We start from the raw sequence: 23023 nt of genomic DNA on the forward strand, positions 1-23023 counted from the left end.
AAACAATAATTTGTGATAGAAACTTACAATAATTTGTCAGAAATAGAAAAAATATAATCCATGATCAATTTTGAGAAAAAATATTATAGCCTGTTTTGTGTTGAGGTGCCACATATATTTTATATGAAGGTCTGGTCAACTAATATAATTATAAAAATATTTTTTACCTAATTTTGTACATTATTAGAAAATCTAATAAATTTTATTTTACTAATAAATAATAATTTACTTTAGAAAAATATGTAATAAACAACAGTTTGTATTATTATATAAATAACTCAATTAGAAACGAAAAATGCGAATTTAAGAAATTTTGATTTATTTGGAGACATTCATCTTACATTTTATAACAGGGATAAAACAAAAGAAAATGACATCAGTGTGGCAGTTTGAATTTGACTAGTGATAATAATGCCAAGTTTTGATCTTTTTTTGATGGAGTAATCTCTGAAGAAAATTAAGCAGCCAAACCAGAAGCAGCAGATGGAACGTAGCACCATTTCTTGACAACGGGCTTTTGGACCTTTCTGGGGTTCTTTCTGGAACGGGAACAGACTTCTTTAGGTACATCAACGCACTCCTCAACGGGCTTAAGGCTGGGAACCAATTTGGTAACTTGTTTGCAAGCCTTTTGGGGTTCCAAGTTACAGTTTTCCTCTGGGACTTCTTGAACGATGGTTTCTTTCTTATCGAAACACTCTTCGGGTCCTGGTTGGGGAACACAGCCGGAGGGACCACACAATTGTCTGGGGACCTTCTTACATTCAGTTTGGGGACTGTATTTCTTGACGTTTTTCTTTTCATTTGTACAGACTTGTTTGGGCCATTTGGTACATTTTTGCTCGGTAGTGTAACCTTGGGTGACATCCTCACACTTCTCTTCTTGGATGGTCTCACAGTTGACAACATCATCCTCAACATCGTGTTCGTGGTACTTAGTTTCGCACTCTGATTCGTAGACAGTCTTGCATTCTTCAGGTCCATCACCTTCGCAAACCAAGGGAGTGTGACAGAATTTGACGGTCTCCTCAACAGCGACCTTCTTGTATTCGATGAAACAACTCTTTTTGAAGTTTTCTTCGCACTCTTCCTCTTGTTGAGGCTCGAAGTCGGTGGTGTAGGTGGTGTGACATCTCTCGGAGTAGCTGTGGTGACATTCGATGTGATCATCATATTCGGTTTCTTCTACTATGACGACCTTATCGATACAACGCTCTCCAGCAGCGGCAATAGATCCAATGTCAAGTGGGACATCATCAATACCTCCTTGACGGGCCAATCTGTTGTCAGAGGCAGCTTGGTGTTCAGCATGAGCATGATCGTGTTCAGCATGGGCATGTTCATGGTGAGCAGCACGGGCAGTTCCACGAGCTCCATCATTGAAGGGGAAGGTATTGAGAAGAGACTTCCCTGCACGGTTGACTGTAAGAGTTCTTGCTCTTGGTCCTCCAGCAGCGGCGGCGGAGCCGATTAAAGCGATTAAGCAAATGTACTGAAATATAAAATATGAATAAAACGTAAAAATAACCCTCACTTCATTGATTGATGATAATCACCTTGAATTGGAACGCCATTTTGAGTAGGTTAAGCCTGTGACAATTGTATATTATCACACTGCTAGTAACAAACTACGACTGATGGTTGTGGGTTGTTTTTACGTGTATTTATATAGTAGTAGGAATTTTCACATACGAAAAAGAAAATCTCAATGTAGCATGCCGGTCAATTTTTGAAATAGGTATTGTATTTATTTATCTATGCCTGTAGCATAGTTATGCATTGACTATACGCGATATTGTTTGTAAATGATGAGTTTTTAATTCAATTTTTTTTTGAAAAATAATTAATTTTTTATATTTAAATTTGTAAGTTAAAAAATGTGAGGAAGACCAATCTTAGTTGAAGTTTCGTGTAAGACATTTTAAAATATTAAACACAATATGTTTGGGCCCTATTTTACTCTGATATATTATTGTATATAATAAAAGAAAAAATGACTCATTTGGTACAAGGAAAAATGCCGTTTTTATTCCAGGTATCAAGAGTTCCATGCATTCTACTTAAGATATCGTCTTGAAGCATCTATTAAAACCAAAGAATTAACCTTATACTTAATCTAATATTTATATTTAATTTGCCATATGTTTTCAAAAAAATTATAAACGGTTTATAATTGAGTTTCTAAGGCTCCTTTTGATAATGTCAGACACAAAATATTTTTTATTCAATGGCTCTCATCTTTATCCATACATTGTTCAAGGTATTTTTAAAGTTTCATTTACGTGATTTAACTCCATATATCTACAGACTAAGGTCTTTTGAAAAGTCCCTGCAAAGTCCAAGTGATGTCATTACTGGCACGTATCAAGGTTTAATTTAGTTTATAGCATCTCTTGGAAAAACACCCACCAACTTTCAGTCATATCAGTCTAATTCTTTCTGATTGCCATTCGTTTGAATCGAAGAAGTCAATTGATTTCCAAAAAATTGACGATTTTTTTTTCGTGTGTTGATTAAACATTACTTTTTGAAAGACAAAACGGATCAGGAGACTAAAAAGAAGCTTGATAAACATTATGGGACTCTGCACCTTCAATTAAAACAGTTAATTAGTGGTTTCCCAATTTTCAGAGTGGCCAAATCCGTACAAATGACGCCCTGTTGAGGTTACTACTAAATAAATTATTGATAAAACACTTGATATGGTGATGGATGACAGAAGAATGAAGGTGCATAAGATTGCTAGTGATGTGGGCATCTCGAGTTGGACCCTATATCAATTAATTTTGCAACCACAACTGCTGAGGTGTGAGCTGGTTCATTGCCCTGGTTTGTATACAAGTCTTAGCCTAATATACAATATATAATCCCCTCAAATCAGCATTATTAAAACGAAATATATATATTCAAATCATATTACAGTAAATTGATTTTTCTCTTTTTTACCTTTCGTTAGTGAAATGTGATTTGCTGTACCCAAAACTGGATAAGATTGCTCCTAATTTGTTTAAAATAGATTTTAAAGCAATAACTTTTTTGTATACTCCTTAAACCTTCTTATAGATCATTGCAATTTTTGTTGCTACAAAAATGTAGTTCTTTGAATGATTTGTAAATTATGCAGTTTATATTTTATTTATCAATTAATTTTTTCACTTGTAAATCAGCTGCTATACTATACATCATACTCAACCTCATCAAAATAAATAATATATTTTTTTTAAATTAAATTCGTCAAAAGCAATAATTAATCATATAATTTATTATAGCAAATTAAATTATAATGTTTGATCTACGATAATCACAATTAATATCCAATAGATGCTCTAAACTAATGATGATAAGATTAATTTTTAAAAATAGTCTTTCTTTTATAATCTAATTTTGGCATTTTAATTGATATTTACGACTGCAAAATGGTATAAATGGATAAAGAAATATTATATAAATTTAAATAATTTAATTTTAAGACTATGTCGACAATGTAATATCTAATACAATGTGCTTAATATTCGGACTAACGTTAATCCCATTTCATAATTTCTGTTAGCTTCCTTTATACTTCCCCCCGAATCAAAGTGCCTTGTGGTCATTTTGGTAAACAGAACTTACACTGTGGAATGAATTTGATATTGGGTTAAAGTGCCTGAGTAAAGGCTCATTTGATGTTCATGGTATCTGATTCACCTTTTCCTTAACCTTTAATTAACAACTCGTCTTTTTTCTTAAGACTTTCATTAACAGAGGGTTTTTGTATCAGAGCATGGAATATTTATATTATTCCTGTAGTAACGCACCTCTTACGTGTTACAGCTTTCAACTACATTATCGCAAGGGGGATCTCATTTTTAGAAATTCCATACTTGAAATTATTAACAAAACATATATATATAGATATAAACCACTAAAGCGTCCATAATTCATTGAACTTTGGGGGCTGGGTTTGATGATTTTTTTTAAAATTCGGTTCCTTCATATATATATATATATATATATAAAATATACTAATAAAAAAGTCCTGGGCAATTACGTACAGATACATAAAAAAACATTGTAGTTTGAATTTAGTGCCCCGGAGTTGAACCATGTCTACTATAAATATACATGCAGAACAAATTTATTAAAACACACAGAAATATCCAAATTATGGGCGATACATCAAAATAAAAACGATCAAATATGATACTATGACAAGCTTTTCCCTAAATTCTTGATTATTCTGTTAAAAACTTTTCCTTTTTTGGATCCCATAGTTGGAATTAACTTGTTCACTTCTGATGCTTTTGGCCATGTATCCATTCCTATATTTGGAATTCTCAGTGATAAGACCACATATCTTGCATATACAGCCAAAACTATACTCCTTACTTATTCCACAACAATCTCTTCATATGACGTCAGCCTACTCGGAATAAGAGCTTTTGAGTTTAGCAGAGCAAAGTCAATTGCTTTGGTTTTGGGTGAAGCTCCTTTTTTCCTCTGTGAAAGTCCCAACAGCACAATGCCATTCTGAAACTTTTCATCTTCGCCCATCAAACCTTTTACATTTGATTTTACAAATTGCTTTAGAATGGTTAAAGACGTGCATTATATAAAAGCATAGACTGTGTCATTGAAGATATTACCACATTCCTTACAAGGCCTCGAGAAAAAAAAATACAATTAGAGGAAATCTGTAATTAAAGTGTGATTTTTTCCTGTCAATTTATTCGTCTCAACGATGACTTGATTCTCCTCTATCCGGTTTTCAGGAAGACTCAATCGTCTTCTATGTAGATCACAAAGTATATCCGTCTCACCTTCAAAATTAGGCATTGCCATTTTCAAATGCCAAGGGCATGGCAAAAATTATAGACCTGAAGTCCTCTCAAGAGGAAACTTGAAACAAATATAAGCCACTAAAGAGTCCAAAACTCATTGAACTTTGGGGGCCTGGATGTGAAAAACGTATGCATAAGCCAACCTTAACGCCATTCAATGCATATTTGGTACGAAACAGCATAAAAAAAAGTAGCCAAGAAAGCCTTAGGTCAATCACCAATATGGTTTGTACGTCAGGCGAAAGATGGTTTAAATACAGAATAATTATCCGGACTCTCGAGGTTGCTACCAAGTATTTTAATAACGAACGAGGAATTTGCTTCTTCAGACAATGTATTACATAAGAAATAACCAATCATATTTTGTGGAAAACCAATTGTTATCTAACATTTATGGAGAGGTCATACAACTGGTTAGTACATTATTCAATAAACAACTGGACAAAGAAGATTTCCTCTTTACTTCAAATAATGAGAAAGTTGATGCAATTATTATAAAATACAATATATAGTCTATAAAATACGTACAGTAAAAGAAAACAACCTTAATGGAAGTTTACATATTGCTAATCTTTATGTGTATGTTTTATTGAAAATTTAAACACTTTTTTTTTTTTTTAGTTCATTGTCCATTTAATTTATTTTTTAAATATGACTTAAAATATAAAATAATTGGGCTATATTTTATAATAGTCTTTTTTTATCTTCATTTATCTACATGTTTTAACAAAATAATTTTCAAATATATTATAATTAGATTTTAAATGTTTAAATGCATGCCAAAAAAGGCCAATACAAAAAATAAAAGAAGGTTTTATAAGAGGGTTTTTATATTTTCAGATAATTGTTTCCAATATGTGTTTTGAATCAGCTGTTTTGATTTATCTTTGTTTTACCCAATATTTTATGGAGATATTTGAGTCATTTAAACTCTTTATATTTAATTGACTGGATGAGGTTCAAGAAATTATTAGACTTTAGATACTTATTTAGGCCTTTCAAATAAAATAATTCAATTTTTTATCATTGATTTTGTGACGATTCCAGACGATACAAATAACGATACGATATTACAAATGATTTATTGTTAGAAATAGACGATAATTCGTGGATGAATACAAATGTAATCCATACTAAATTTTAGGTCATTCAAGCTTGCCTTTGGGGTGAAGGGACACATATGTATATGAAGTTTAGGTCACATAATATAATCTATAACAAGATTTTGTATCCTATTTTTGAACATAATTAGGAAGTGTAATTAATTTCTTTTTAATATTTCATTATTGATAATACTTTACTTTAGAAAACTATGTAATAAACAACAGTTTGTATTATGTAAATAACTCAATTAGAAACGAAAAATTCAAATTTAAGAAATTTTGATTTATTTGGAGACATTCATCTTACATTTTATAATAAGGATAAAACAAAAGAAAAATGACATCAGTGTGGCAGTTTGAATTTGACTAGTGATGATAATGCCAAGTTTTGATCTTTTTGTTGGAGTAATCTCTGAAGAAAATTAAGCAGCCAAACCAGAAGCAGCAGATGGAACGTAGCACCATTTCTTGACAACGGGCTTTTGGACCTTTCTGGGGTTCTTTCTGGAACGGGAGCAGACTTCTTTGGGTATATCAACGCACTCTTCAACAGGTTTGAGGCTGGGAACCAATTTGGTGACTTGTTTGCAAGCCTTTTGGGGTTCCAAGTTACAGTTCTCCTCTGGGACTTCTTGAACGATGGTTTCTTTCTTATCGAAACACTCTTCGGGCCCTGGTTGGGGAACACAGCCGGAGGGACCACACAATTGTCTGGGAACCTTCTTACATTCAGTTATGGGACTGTATTTCTTGACGTTCTTCTTTTCATTTGTACAGACTTGTTTGGGCCATTTTGTACATTTTTGCTCGGTAGTGTAACCTTGGGTTACATCCTCACACTTCTCTTCTTGGATGGTCTCACAGTTGACAACGTCATCCTCAACATCATGTTCATGATAACGAGTTTCACACTCGGATTCGTAGACAGTTTTGCATTCTTCGGGTCCATCACCTTCACAGACTAAGGGAGTGTGGCAGAATTTGACGGTCTCATCAACAGCGACCTTCTTGTATTCGATGAAACAACTCTTTTTGAAGTTTTCTTCGCACTCTTCCTCTTGTTGAGGCTCGAAGTCGGTGGTGTAGGTGGTGTGACATCTCTCGGAGTAGCTGTGGTGACATTCGATGTGATCATCATATTCAGTTTCTTCGACCATGACGACCTTATCGATACAACGCTCTCCAGCAGCAGCAATGGATCCAATGTCAAGTGGGACATCATCACCACCTCCTTGACGGGCCAATCGGTTGTCAGAGGCAGCAGGGTGCTCAGCGTGAGCATGATTGTGTTCAGCATGGGCATGTTCATGATGAGCAGCACGGGCAGTTCCACGGGCTCCATCATTGAAGGGGAAAGTATTGAGAAGAGACTTTCCTGCACGGTTGACGGTAAGAGTTCTTGCTCTTGGGCCTCCAGCAGCGGCGGTGGAGCCGATTAAAGCGATTAAGCAAATGTACTGAAATATAAAATATGAATAAAACGTAAAAATAATTGTCACTTCTTTGATTGATGATAATCACCTTGAATTGGGATGCCATTTTGAGTAGGTTAAGCCTGTGACAATGGTATATTATCACACTGCTAGTAACAAACTACGACTGATGTTTGTGGTTTGTTCTGACGACTATTTATACAGTTGTAGGCATGTTCATATACGTTAAAGAAAATCTCATTGAAGCATGCCGGTCAATTTTTAAAATATGTTGTTAATAGTATTGTATTTATTTACCTATGTGCAATGGGTTCCTTTGTATTGAAGAAGATACACTTAATATCTTTTGGATTCTACATATTTTTGTGAGGTTAATGTCTATACAATAACTTTTTAAGGAAGGGTTTCTTAGAACATACTGTTTATTAAATTTATTGCTCTCGTACGCCTCCTGACTTGGAAATATAAAATATATATTTTTAATTAATAGTCTTATTATATAATTAGGATTGTCCAATGTCCATAATAGGGGAGTCCAGCGATAGTTGTCACACTTTCTGCTCAATTACTCCGATCTATATATACTCAATAACATGGTTATTGAGTATATAATTGATTTTCTGGGTGTTTAGAGAAAACAAAGATTTAATATAATTTTATTTAAACAATACCCTTATTTTTTACTACAGGAATTATACTAAATAAATGAAATATAAACATAATTTAAAAGAAAAATCCATTTAAAAAAATGGGAAGTAGGATCAATATCAATTAGTAGATAATTTATTTTTAACTTGTTTCTGCTTATTTTGCGATATTGTTTCTTTATCAAGTGAAATATTTGTCCATGACATGATCAAAACTTTTAAAATGGTTATGTCGAGTTTCATATAACTGTTTAATGTTAGAACCTTTCATTTTGTATTAAAATAAATATATTTAGATGATTGTGCATCATAAAATAGCGGGCCGTACAAAATTCACTCGCAGGCCAATATGGCCTGCGAGCCGTGAGTTTTCCGGCCTCTGGTCTATATAACTCCAATTCCCGAACATCTTTAAGCATTAAATTATTAAGTTGGGACTTTAGCGAAGCCACTAGACATGCTAGTCCATTACTTAGTTTCGTGAATAGCCAATGGCATCAGTGTAAGCTGAAACGTTGTAGTGTATTGTCTTTCCTCGGTTACGAGTGTATAAATTATGTTCAGAAACTTATGAATCAACTAGCAATATAAATAAGTCCTATAACGTTATATCCATTTCATTTGTTGTTCATCTCATTAAATATACTTTATATTCAAAATATTTTAATTATATCTGGCACAATTATTTACTATATAACTAATAACTAAGTATGACTATAAATTAAATCCATATATATATATATATATAGTCTCTACACTCAAATGACTCAATAGTACGTATATAGACTATTAAATATACTACTATATAACTAAAAACATGTATTTTTCAAATTATTTCAACAAAATATTTACAGTTAAAGTACTTTTTCTACTCTTTCATTTCAAAAAAGTTTAAAATGTTGAGATTAAATTCTTATAAGTGTTCATTTGAATTGCTGCAATCCCAGAAAAATCAAATGGTTAATGCAATCTTCCTTTTATTTTTAATTTCTAATAATAGAGTGTAGAACAAAAAATATTGCCATGCAGAAAAAACTGAGGAGGAGGAAGATTCAAAGGTTTATTTTTGTATACATATATAAGATGCAGTTTTTCAACTTTTTCTTTCCGAATACTGTTAACATGTGCTATTTTATATGTGGACTCGAAACACGGTCAAATAAGTAGATATAATTATTTATACACTGTTTTCCACCTAAAATATGTATTTTGCATTATTCAAACAAAATGGGCACTTTAAACTATTCCCACAATTGTATTTGTGCTTTCTCACAAGGTTAATCTGTATTACACATAGATTGCAGAAGTTTACTCAACAAGAATTCTTCGAGGCTCTATTGAGACTACAAAACATACTTTTTGTGTAGTGTGATGAACTAAAATAATATTGAAGAATACACAATGTTAGGTATATTTTTTGCAATTGTACTCATGTTTCTCCTCACTAGGGATCTGCAACAGGACAACAGTTGCCCATGGAGCTTGAAATAACACATCGGTGAATAAGTCCCGAATCCAACTACCAGATGGCGCCGCTAACCAAATAACAAAATATTTTTCGGAAGTACAAACATTCAAAAGGTTACTGCCAAAATTTCGTGTGTGCGCGCGCTGCCTGGGGAGAACAGACACGCACAGCATCACGCACGCACGCATAGTGTATGTACATGACGTTTAGTTTATTGTTTATTGAGTTAGAGTGGTTTAAGTGCCGCTACTTTTGTGATTCTTAAAAAAATGGATTTAAAGCAATTTCGTGTGTTGATTTATCATTACTTTTTGATGGGAAAAACACCGTCCAAGCCCAAGCTTGGCTTGAAAAATGTTATCCGGACTCTGTTACATCGAAAACAACCATCAAATGATGGTTTGGCAATTTCAAACGTGGTCGTTAGGACACCGATGATGCTAAACGCCCTGGTCGGCCAAATGAGGCTGTTATTTTGGAAAACATTGAAAAAATCATCATAAACAATCGCAAAGGGAAGTTTCAAGAAATAGCGGACACTCTGAAGTTATGAGAAGGTAGTATTTACAACATCATACATGAACATTAGGGTATGATAAAGCTGTTTTCCAAATGGGTGCCGCGTTTGCTCACACCAGAGCAAAAGTAACAACGAGCAAACGATTCAAAGCTTTGTTTCAAGATGTTCAAACGGAATAAGAAGGAGTTTTTGCGTCGGTACATCACCATGGATGAAACATGGATTCCCCACTTCACTCCAGAATCAAAACGGCAGTCTGCTGAGTAGTGTACAAACGGAGGAAGTTGTCCAAAGCGTCCAAATACTCACACATTGGCTGGGAAGGTCAAGCCTTTTTATTTTGGGATTCGGATGAATTTTTATTAATTCACTACTTGGAACATCGAAAAACAATCAACAACAACTATTATATTGGTTTTTTGGATCGTTTTTTTTTTTTTAATTAGGTAAGATTTTCAGCTATCAAATGATATACTTTTGAAATTTTTGAGTGTATTCATCTTGAAGCTATGAGCCTCTGAATATAAAACACATATTTTCAACTTTAAACAACGATAACTCCAGTTATTAGCATATACTTTTTAATATTAGGCTTTGAAATATATCCATCTCTTCAATACCAAGCTTACAAAAGCGTTGAACCTTAAAAAATAGCCAAAAATGACAGAAAATATAGGACATTTTGTGGAGCATGAAGCTAACAAAGAAAAAATAGGGACATATTTGTTATTAGGGGATCCAGTTGAGTTGAGCATATGCTGTTTTGAGTTCATTAAAAAGTCTGATTTTGTTGGATAATTTAATTAAAATTCAAATGATATGAAATATTATAACATTATTCCAAAAATAATGATCATCAAATTATATTTTTTTGCTCTTTTTGTCCAATATCTCGTAGTAAAGTTGTAAAAAAATTGACCGGTACTAAAGTGGTACAGCGGTAAATCCATAAAAAATTGCTCTATTAAACTTTCATTAGTGAACATTTTTTATGACCCCGTTGGTGAAGTGTGTTAAAAAAGACTTCAAAAATAAAACGTATTCATTCATGATAAACAATTGAACGATAATAATAATTAACTTGATTATATCACGCAACCTTTCCTCAAAAAGTAAACAAGAAAAACCTAAAATCATTTTGTTAGGGGCGTGGATAGGGGTGGCTTGGAGGGAATAAATATCCAAAGAGATTAATTTGTTAAAAAAAAATCAAACAAATTTAGTTTTTCAATTGTTTTTTCAAAAATTTAATTTTCTTTGAATAGCTATGGATTTTTAAAAATTTCTGAAAATAAAAGTCCGGCCCTACTTTTAGTCAGTATATGTGCCCTCAACTCTAATAATTGTCTCAATACGAGGCCTAAATAACTTGCAGACCTTGACTATGTAGCTAGACTCGAGCTTGGCCCACTCCTTCTTGATGGAAGCCCCTAGAGACTGGACACTCCTTTGAGGAATAGCACCCACCCTCTTCTTCAGACGCAATTTATGCGAGGGGTTTGCATCTGGAGAGGAGGAAGGCCACATATTGAGGTCCCGAAAGTCCAGAAAGATGTCTCTCAGGAAGGCGTGGGTATTAGCAATGCAAGAGACACGTAGCTCCGTCTCAAGTAAAAACAATTTTGTCTCGGAACTTTTCTTTGCCCATGGTAGCAATCTCTTATCCAGAAGTTTGATGTGTGTATCTGCATTGAGCCGCACCTTGCTCTCCACAAAAATGTGAATGCAGGCTGGACAACAGGCAACACCATGTTTCGGGCTTGGTTACATGTTCTGATTCATGTTTCACTGAAGCTGAGAGATTGTTTGGATGTTTGGTTGTGATTTAGAGGCCGTTCTCTTGATTCACAGAGACATCAACGGTGATTATTTTTTTCATCAGAAAAGAACATAACTATACCCAAATTTTTGTTGACCTTGAGAAAATTAAGAACCTTATTTGTTCTTTCCAACTGTGTCAGTTTGATCTGTTCAGAGATAAGATGTTTTCTTGTCCTCCACCTTGATTTTGCACAAAAGTCATTCCGGATTTAAAGTAATAAAATGTGTGCTATTAGATATAATCAACCCTCTAGCTAATCAGTGCAACTCTGTCTGACCAATTGAAGGGATATATAAATCCCTTCCAATATTGATTAATAATCATAGTGTAGAGAAATTAGCTAGCCATCAACTCATTTGACGCTTTTTTTATGCGTCTTTTCGGAGGAGAGGCTGGATTGATACAATAGAGGTAAATACTTTTTAGATTATCTTTAGATTTATTTATAGCATTTAAAAACATTCATTTTATATTACAAGTAGTAAAAATATGCTTGATCAAAATTATATTATATCAAATTATGGCGTTACAAGAATGAAAATCATATTTTTGTTGTTCGTGATTGAGATAAGTTTAAGTTCAATCATTATAAATTTGATGTTATCTTTGCTACAACCATTTCGTGTTTATAGCACACTCAATTTACACTCTTGTTTGACATAAAATACATAACTTTATATGAATTTTATATCGTTTAATTTTATTTATATGAAATTTGCATAGATTTGGTAGACAATGGACCTATTAAAGTATGAAAGTATAAGTAATAACTTACTATATAAAAAGTTGATCCCACAAAATGCACATGAGTTTACAAGTCACACTGTCATTTCATGTACCTTTTATTTTTAATTGTGTTGCGTCGACTTGAAGAATGATCAACTCCGTTCGAATCAACTTGAGACAACGATATTTAAACTCAACTCAAATGACGAGTGGAAAAATTGGCGATTTTTACAAAAGAGTACATAAATAACGAATAGAACTTCATTAATAGATATATTGGGTTATTTGAAAAGCTTATAGGTAGACACTTAGATGGCGCTATACCAATGAATTCATATGATTTTAAGTTAGTATCAACTTAAGAGTACATGTTTGCTCGTAATATAAAGGGAGTGGGGATCAAATTGTCGCCAAAATATTTTTCTACAAAAAACAACACAAAATATACATTTTTTAACTTTTTTATTGAAAATTAAAACTATGACGAGCATATAGGTATAAAGTAACCATTCATTTGGTATAATCACCGTTGCCATCAATAACGGCCTCAATACGGCCTCTGAACCGACCACAGGCTCTTCTGACCATCTCATTGTCCATGTTGCCGAATACCTCCTTGATGGAGTCCATCAGGCTGGCCTTGGTGCTATGGGGATGTCCCAGACAAAATAGTCCAAAGGATTAAGGTCGGGAGAGTTAGGAGGCCACAAATCCTTGGTTACGACGTCATAACAGTTCTCAGTTAACCACTGCATGGAGATTTTGGACACATGGCAGGGTGCTGAGTCCTGTTGCCACATCTCATGGCAGCACAGATCCCTCGCCATGGCCTTCATGGACCTGGTAGGGTCATCCTCAACCATCTTCTTCACCTTGGCGACAAAGTTGGTGTCCCTGACCTTCCTGTCGGCGCCCTCCTCCTTGGGTGCCCTCTTTATGGTAGCATCAACATCCCAGGTGTCCTCTAGCTTCGTACGGATACACTGAACAGTCCGTAAATTCACTACTAAGGTTGAAGCAATCGTTGAATTGGAGATTTCACCTCCATTATTAACCAATGCCATGACTACGGCAGATCTCGAAAGCTCCTCGTTCCACTTATAGATATTTACCTCCTCATATGATAACGGTTCGACGCTAAATGAACTACGTATCGTCAGCTGACAAAAATAGCTTTTCTATTTGGTTACCGGTTTTTTATTCGATAATGTCGTCTTCAAGTTATCAAGGTTTAAAGTAGGCGAAAATTTGATCCCCGCTCCCTGTATGTCATTTTGAGTAAATCAACTTTTGTTATAGTTAAAAAAATGGTTAAAAAAGGAGTTTGTGTGTTATTCAATCATTGTTTTTTTAGTGACAAATAATATTGTCGACGCCAAGGATTGGCTTGATAAATATCATTAAGGCTCAACACCAGCAAAATCAACCGTTGAAAAATATTTTTCTATATTTAAAAAGGCGAAATGAGTGTTGAAGTCGATGCACACAGTGGATGTCTGAAAGAGGCAGTTAACATTAAACATAAAAAAATAATTTTGAATGATCGTTAAGTAAAGTTGATTTACATAGCAGTAACTCTACAAATATGTAAGGATTGTTTTGTACATATTGTGCATGAATATTTGGATCTAAAGCTCACGGCCAAGTGGGTACCACACAAGGTCACAATCGATCAAATTTAACATTTTTAGCAAAATTCAATCGTAATAAATACAAATTTGTTAGGCGATATCTGACTAAGGATAAAACGTGGCTCCATGACTACACTTCAGGGTCCAATTGATAGTCAGACGAGGGGACTAAAACCAATGAACCGAATCTAAAGTGTCGAAGGAAGCAACAGTCGACTAGAAATATTATATCATCAGTAAAGTTGATAATTCTGTAGAGAAAAAAACGTGCAAGGAGAAGGGGGGGGGGAGAAAAACTTATGGTATCATTGTTTAAAATACGTATTTGATTATCAGCTGCCTGCTTTATCATGATTTTTGAGGGTATAACGAAAGTATTTATTAGCAAAATGTTTAATGAAGATATTCCACGTATATTTGACTTAGACTTTTTTTATCCGTTACAATAGATTTGAAAACATCACACTCCATGAAATTGTAATTCATTATGAACCTTATTCTCAGAATAATAGCTAATGAAACGACAAAGTAGAGTATTTCGAAATATATTAGAAGTTCCAAGTTTAAAAAGAATGCTTAAATTAAAAATAAACCATCATACATTTATGTTAAATATACAAAATTAAACAATTGTAATCATATAACTAATAATAACAATAAATTATAAATACAGAATATGAAATAATAGATTGATCCAAATAATATTTTCTTGTTCTGACATGAATTCAGTTAAATATATCATAACTTTAAGTTGCTAAACACAAGCCAGACGTGGAATTTCCTCAAAAAGATCATCACTCTTTTTTCCTAATGTGGAAGTTGCTATATCAGTTGTGTACATGATAGATATATCTCAAGGGATGAGATCTAAATAATTATTAATAATAAAGTAAATGTCAAAATCATAAAATGAGACCATGAATATACTAATAAAAAAATGTTAGAATTAAATCCATCGTAAAGATTGAGTGCAATAACTAATTATGTAGTAATGTCCGGTGATATTACTCCTTATTAAGGGGATCAAAAAATATTCCCCCCCCCGTTATTTATGTTTGTATAACAACATACTATTATCATGAAGGATACGCACAATTGATTATTATAATGCTACACCCAATGTAACTACCCCGTTGTTGTGACCATTTTCTTAACACCTTTTCTTGGAGCTTAGCAAGCATAGCTTAAGTGATAAAAAAGTAATACTTATTCACTATGTAATTTCGGAAAAACTAATGATCATACCCAAGTCTTTAAGTGAAGAAACTAGTGTCAGACAAACTAGTTGCGAACCATCCAAAGCTACTACCCCCGTTGTTGTGACCATTTAAGCACTTGATTTTGCCATTTAACGAGTTGTGCATCATAATTCTTGATATTTTTAGCAAAAATAGAATCAAATTTTATGATTAGATTTAAAAAAAAAATGAATACTTACTGTTAAATAGTACAAAATTCAGAGTTCCATTTCGTAATTTGGTGTTGCCGACTTTAAACATGATGAAAATTATAATTATAATTATAACTTCATAATTTGCAATGGGGGTATTTATATAAATGACATCATTACCAACATCCTCCATTATTTAATGATGGTTCTTCGGAAGAATTTACCCGTGTATTTCTCCATAAATTTTTTGAACGTAGGATGATTAGCAATGGATAGCAATGGATTAAGAATATCAAAGTTAAAGTCTGACTTGATGTATTCATCGTTAACTTGATTTTATAGATGAATATCCATACTCTTGTTATGAGATGAGGATAATGTGTGGCGTCTACTTCTAGACAGGGGACTTAAGACACATTTATATCGATAAATCCAACAAGCCATCTGTTTCTCATCTGGTAAGTATTTTACAAATTCCTGGGCCTCCATTTTTAGAATTCCAGACAGCCAGACAGAAGGCTACGTTATTTTAGGCATTTTATTCAGTTCTCTATCGACTATCGGCATATAATATTATAGAATAATAAAGGCGGGAAGGATAACGTTCTTGATAGAAGATGTATATTATTTAATCAATGAGGTCATAAGTATTTATTCTCTTCTCCTCGCGCGCTTTTGTATTCTTAACAAAATTATCAACCTTAGTCATCAGTATTCTGACATACACACAGTATAATATTAATTGATTATCCTGTAAGGGCTAACCATCAACAGTGATTATTACATAGCATTTTAAGGAGAAGAAAACTGTTGTTTCATCAAGACAATACACCGTATCACAAATTACTAAAAACGATGGCAAATTTGCGTCGATTAGTGTACAAACTCCTTTTCTGTCAGTTGTATTCTTCAGATTAGGCCCTCTTTGACTTCTTTCTGTTTGCAGACCTTAAAAGAATGCTCACTTGAAAAAATTTCAGAGTTTAGTAAAAGGTTATCATCGAAACTGAGGACCATTTTGGAACTAAAGAGAAATCATCATATAAAAATGGAATCGAAAAATTGCAAGACTGCTATTATCGTTGTCTTCAAAGTTAACTACATTCTATTAAAAAAATCGAATTTTGCCTTATGAATATACTTTACTCTGTTAGCCTTTTCAGCCGACCAGTTACTTTATATCAAATGGAAAAAATGAAATGTCACGAGTCTAAGATAGTTTGATCTAGTCGAGTCGCAGGTCTTCAAAATATGGAATTGAGTGCAAGTCGAGACAATATGTCTTGAGTATTTACATCTGGAGAATACAAATGCAAAATTCAAGTAGGTTTTATCGTCATAAATATGAAATAACAATCTCAATGGAACGACGTATCTCAATTGATAACACGCTCGGAAGAAATTATTCTCTGAAACTCAATGTGCATAGGTTTGGATCTCAGTGGTTACCAGAGAAGGAAATATACTTAATGTCTTTGGACTTCAAAGACAATTCCAAGTCAGATGTAGTAAATATAATGATTATTTATACTTAATCATTGCAAATCTATCTGACCAATTAAGGGGTTCATTAAAAGAAACAAAAGCAAAACAATAAAACAATCTCTCTACCTCAAGAAGGGGGGATCTGAAAAATAACCATGAGATAGATATTATTTATATTAATACTACCACATTAATCTATTAATAAATACCTTAATATTTAGGTATTGTTGGAATATCTTATAAATGAAGGAACAAAGACGGGTGCTCTATTAATAGAATTATCAATTTTTGTTACCTTGAGTAACGTTTTACTGATCAAGGCATTTGTATTTCTAAATCAATGATTGGAACATTTATTTGATAGGATTTTGGATGTAAGCCAGTCATATATTCACCATTGTCTTCATGTTAGTAAATCTTCAATCCTCTTTTGCATATTTTTTTATGCAAACTAAAATATGTTTTTTGACTCAACATTCTTATCATTTGCAATCATTACGTTTAAAGAGTTCCACAATACATTATTACTATTCAAATATATATTTGCAAATTAACAATTGCAAAGTCACTTATTGGGTTCATTACTCCATCATTGGAAATGGTGGTGCAATACGGACTTAATGTATTATGAATGGATATTATTTTTTATTTTTGGAACGAGGTTTTTGTCGTTGTTGTTTTGTATTTTATTTTCTGAAGCTGTCGTGGTATAACTTTGATAATAATAAAATACCGAATGTATTTTGTTGTCAGCTCATCTTACTTGATACGTCATAGCTATTTCATATTTTATTCTTTTTGAAAAATAAACAAAGTTGTAAGTAGTTTATACCCATGCTCCCTTTTCAAAACAACAGGGATACAATTTCTTGTTCATCTCTTGTTGCATATATACCGGGCCGTGCAAAATTATTTACCGATGATGTAAATATACTTTTTAAGAGGTTTTGTGGCAACCAATCTGATTGTTTCGTATTTTTACTGTTAAAATAAACAAAAATCCTTCCTGTGAGAGCGTAACTCTTCCAGACGTGAGACCACGTCCAATCAGGAAACAAAGAGGATCGAAATTGCAGCCCTCCTCCGAGCGGGAGTGCCTCATAACAACATTAAGGAACAGGTTGGGGCCTCGTTGAAGACAATTTACAACGTTTCCAAGCGCTTGGAGGCTGGGGGAGGTTGGGGCCTCGTTGAAGACAATTTACAACGTTTCCAAGCGCTTGGAGGCTGGGGGTGACCTCAAGCATTCACCTGGGGCTGGCAGAAACCCACTGTCTCAATTTAATAAACTATAAAGTGTAACGACGAATGTATTGCTCAAGAGTAACACTGATAAGTTATACAGTTGACCCAAAAACTATTCTTACCCTCACGAAAATGCTAAAAAAAACATAATTAGATACTCATGTTGGATCTACCAACTCATTTAGAATATCTCTAGTCAATGAAAAACAACTCTTAACTTTTAAAAATTATAACAATTTATTCATTTTTCGGAGTAAATGAACAAAATATTATTTTTGGCGTTTCATAAGTATGCATACCCCAAGAGCAAAATTTCATAATACTTTGTGACATGCCTAGGCTTTCTTCCAATATTAAATAAGTTTGGAATAAGTCCTTACCAAATTGAAGCAAACACTGGGATCGATTCAGGCATACTCTTTTTGACAGAATCTCCAAAGGTCATCAAAATTTGTTGGATGTCTTTTCCACACTGCATTTTTCAATGCAGCCCATATATTCTCAATAGGGTATGGTCAGGATTTTGTGTTGGCCAGTATATGACCCTAATCTTATGCCAATTGAGCCATTCTCGAACTTTTTTGAACGTGTGTTTTGGGTCATTATCTTACTGGAACCACCAGTGTCTTCCAAGCTTAAGTATCTTTTGGCTATTGATGCAGATACATTTCAAGAATCTCGATGTAGTCTTCCTTTTTCATGGTGCCATCAATTTTGTGAAGTTCTCCACTTCCATTGGCAGCAAAACAAACCCAAATCATGATGGCATAGTGTTTTTGAGGTTGAAGGTTTTCCCTTCTATTGTCAAATGTGGCGATGCTGGTTGTGAACAAACAACTCTACCTTTGTCTCATCTGACCACTGTACAGTTGAGTTCATCATCTTTGTGGTCATTGACATATTTCAGACTAGCCTTTATGTGCCTACTCTTGAGGAGACTTTCTTGGTACACAACCCTGGAACCCATTCTTGTGCAAACCCCTTTGCACAGCTGATCATCCTACCAATGTTCCTGTTGCTTTCAACCCCTGCTGGATGGATTTGAGAGCTAGCAATCTATTCGCCGGCGTGTGTAGGCTGTTATTGCTTGTGTAGTTGTGTGTCCATTAAAAAATATAGTATTTAAAAAATTCACAAATTTGTTTTGAAATGTATTTTCTTGATTTAAAAAAAAATAATGCAAGTTTTTTACTGGATGTTTTGAACCCACACTATGTATGTCCATGAAAGGTTTTAATCTGTTCTACCCCTTAAATAACAATAATGAATATGGGTTTAGGCTGATGGAAAAAAATACTGTTGCATTGAGTATTAGCTATTTACATTCTACTTTTATTCATGCAAAAAAGTATAGAATGCAAACATGACTTGGAATAGTTGTGTTAGAACACCACAACAATTGAATCTTAATGAATTATGTACTTTTTGCGGAATTTTGTGTAAAAAATGAATTTAAATAGTGTTGTTGTTGTCTGATACGTGTATAGATATTGGAAACGGATGTGAAAAATACAAATGTGTGGCGATAACATAAAATCATGCTTGAATCTATTTTTAAAATATTGCAACAGTTTGATAAACGTATTTGTTGGTATAAGTACTACAATTTATACTAATTCGAAAAAGGGATGAAGCCCTTAGGAGCCGCAGTTTTTAAGGTTAACTAAACCTGATAAAAATCGGTTATTTGGTAACACTGATCATAAAAGATACTGAGACGTCATGACCTGAAAATTATTTTAAAGAAGATTTTATAAAAGTATTCACGATGCGAGAATAACGAAAAGAAGAAAGCTGGTTAAAATATGCCTCACCAACTGAAATTGATTATATTGATGATCTAAATATATAATTTAAAGTTCAAATACCGCACAATCAAATTGACTGAACTTGTGTATAATAGTAAACATTGAAACAAATATTATTCATATTAATAAATTGTTGGACAGTTTTTCAGTGGTTTAATATTATATTTGATTCTTTCAAAATCCTCTTCAGTTTTTCATTGAAGTGCAAAAATTATTTTTTCTATGTTTCATCAAAAAAATTCCAACTTGCTTTTACTTTATCGCCGCCACACACATATTCTTTTAATAAGTAAGCTTAAATAATATTTGAAATTTAGAATAGTTGTCGTGAGTCAACATAAAATCATTTTTGAACAAAAATCTATAAAACGAGCAAAATCTATTTTTAACATCATATACAGGATCTAACAGATAAATCCGAACAAAGTTATAATTTATAAAGATTAATGACGAGAATAACAAAATGAATAACATTTTATCCGATTCGAACCCATGTTAGCTGCCACCACGCCCTTGGTCATGGACCTGGAGCTGGTACAGGCCTTTCTGACCTGGGCAAGATCCAGCAGTTTGGCCTCATGATTTATCTACGTAGATCCTGTAGATTTACTGCCCAATATGTTATAGGCATATTTGAGTCAATTATAGGCAATATATTCAAAGTCATGCCCTTAATTTTAATGCCCAGTAATTTTGGCTATAGTTTAAAACCGTTATTTGATATAAAAGGCTTATTTTAGACCTGATATCTCCTGAAAAATTAAATTGATCAATTTATCTTTCTTTTATCATGAGAAACAATTTTGGCTAATTTAAGTGGTGTATGCTGCCCTTCCAAAGGGAAAAAATAATAATTTGTTGATAGAAATAAAGAATATTTAGTGAAAGAATACACTCAATTTTGAGAAAAATCCTTCTAGTTTGATTTTGTGTTGACATGCCACAGTTAACCTGCTTTTTGTTCTTTTATTCAGAATATATATTAAAAAAATTAGGAAAATCAACTGTGCCATGTGTGATCTAGGTTGGTTTGAGGGGGTAAAAAAGCTTGGATTAGGATGGAAAAAATTCACTCTGGACTATACTTATTATCCAGCAACTCTTATTATTACACATCTCTATTATGCAAATTTTGAGAGGTTATGAGTAATTATTTACAATGTTCCGATGCCCTGTGTTGTAGAACACATAATTGGTTTAAAAATGCAGGAAAAATGTCTTTCCGGCGTATTCTGCGGCCATTTTTGACAGAATAGGAGAGAAAAGGCCTTCTGGTGCGTGCAAAAAAAGATCCTGAACAATCTCAAGGGAACTTGTGGACTAATTTTAATCCTTTCTTTTGAGAATACCTTTACTGTTCACCAATGACCAGTGTAATTTATTTATTTTCTAATCTGATTTTGATTAAAATCAATTTTTATGAAGAAAATCTTAACAGGAGTAATAACAAAAATATAATTGTTCATGAAAGGATTCTTCTAGTATTATTCACTGATTCACAACAATAGATACCAGAGCTGCGAAGTGGAAGTCAAACTCGCCTAAAGTTGGGGCTTTAGCCGGACTCGAAGTCGGACTCGCTAGTTGTTGGGTAAATCGTGAGTCTGAATAAACCCGTGTGGATTCTTCATTTCGTCTTGTCTCAATTTCACAAGATGGCCGAGACACTTAGGCCAGGTTGAACTCCACCATCAAGACAACAAATTGATCATTAATGATACCTATGATTTATGAGAAGGAACATGAAAAGTGTGCAAATTACTGTATGTCTTGCAAAACATTTGTGTTACTTGAACAGCATCAAATGGATAATTTTTTCTAATTGACACTGTAGACACATCAGGGCATCCTCACACTACTGAGTAACTTCTACAACTTGCACAATCTTTAATCAAGAAATGTGAATATAATTTTGGTTGTTGTATTGTTAACTATCGTAACCAAAATACAAAAACTACTAGAAGAATCAACTGAAAATAATATCATCTCCTATTGTTGTGCAGGAAACCTTCTTAATCTACGGGCTCATGACCCAGAAATTCATAATGTAAGAGAGCATGTCTGTTTTGTAGTCAAATATTTCAGGAATAATCATCATGCCGGTGCAAAATACCATCAAAAAGGGGGTCCCTGTCAGATAATGCTCCAAGATCCTAGATGGAACACTGTTTCAGACTGCCTCAAGATTTATGTAAACAACTGACCAATTCTAATGAAGATATGTGAGCTTGACTAATAATTTTTTTAATCCAGTTGTAAGGAGTAAGGTATCCAATATTGGACTCAAACACTCTGCTGAGGAGCTATTGGCTCGATTACAGACAATAACTAAGTCTTTAGATCAGGTATAAAGATACAAATACACTAGTGCTCAAATAGTCAATATTTGGAAAGAGTTATATGACCACCTCAAGAACAACCAGCAAGTGGAAAAACTGATAAGAAAAAGGTATAAATAGTTTATTACCAAGGCTCATCTTCTTGCCAACATGCTTGATTCTTCACTGAAGGGGACGGAACTTAATGAAGAAGAGATGAATATGAAAAATGGAATACGCCAATGAAAAATATCCAGTACTTGTTCCTATCATCATAAAGTTTCAAGGTAGATCACCTCCTTTTCATTCATTTAAGTTTACAGAACCTGTGACTAAGATTATTTCAGCTACTGAATGCCGCATATCTCCTGTAGGTTTTATGGGAAGTCATGGCATGGACATTATCTCTGCAATTATCAACTTATGACTCGTCATCTGGAGTAGAACAAGTCTTCTCATCTTTTGGACTAGTACATTCTAAGCTGAGGAACTGCCTTGGTACAGAAAAGGTAGCAAAACCTGTTTTTTTTTACAAGTCCATGAATTGAACACAATTCTAACAAGGAGGATAATGTATAATTGAAAATATGTTGTAAGCAATTAATAT

General features: G+C 33.4%; 2 protein-coding genes across 2 annotated transcripts; both read right to left on the bottom strand.

The window, feature by feature from the left end:
• Positions 1–296: 296 nt before the first annotated feature.
• On the bottom strand, positions 297–1693 carry LOC121125061 (uncharacterized). Its single transcript, XM_040720164.2, has 2 exons — positions 1557–1693; positions 297–1492 (listed from the first exon to the last, which is right to left on the bottom strand). Exons 1-2 carry the CDS (start codon positions 1572–1574, stop codon positions 458–460), a joined length of 1053 nt encoding a protein of 350 aa, XP_040576098.1. The 5' UTR covers positions 1575–1693; the 3' UTR covers positions 297–457.
• Positions 1694–6191: 4498 nt separating this feature from the next.
• On the bottom strand, positions 6192–7593 carry LOC121125059 (uncharacterized). Its single transcript, XM_040720163.2, has 2 exons — positions 7445–7593; positions 6192–7380 (listed from the first exon to the last, which is right to left on the bottom strand). Exons 1-2 carry the CDS (start codon positions 7460–7462, stop codon positions 6346–6348), a joined length of 1053 nt encoding a protein of 350 aa, XP_040576097.1. The 5' UTR covers positions 7463–7593; the 3' UTR covers positions 6192–6345.
• Positions 7594–23023: the final 15430 nt, after the last annotated feature.

Source organism: Lepeophtheirus salmonis, chromosome 10 (genome assembly GCF_016086655.4).
Source record: "Lepeophtheirus salmonis chromosome 10, UVic_Lsal_1.4, whole genome shotgun sequence".
NCBI classification, from domain to species: Eukaryota; Metazoa; Arthropoda; class Copepoda; order Siphonostomatoida; family Caligidae; genus Lepeophtheirus; species Lepeophtheirus salmonis.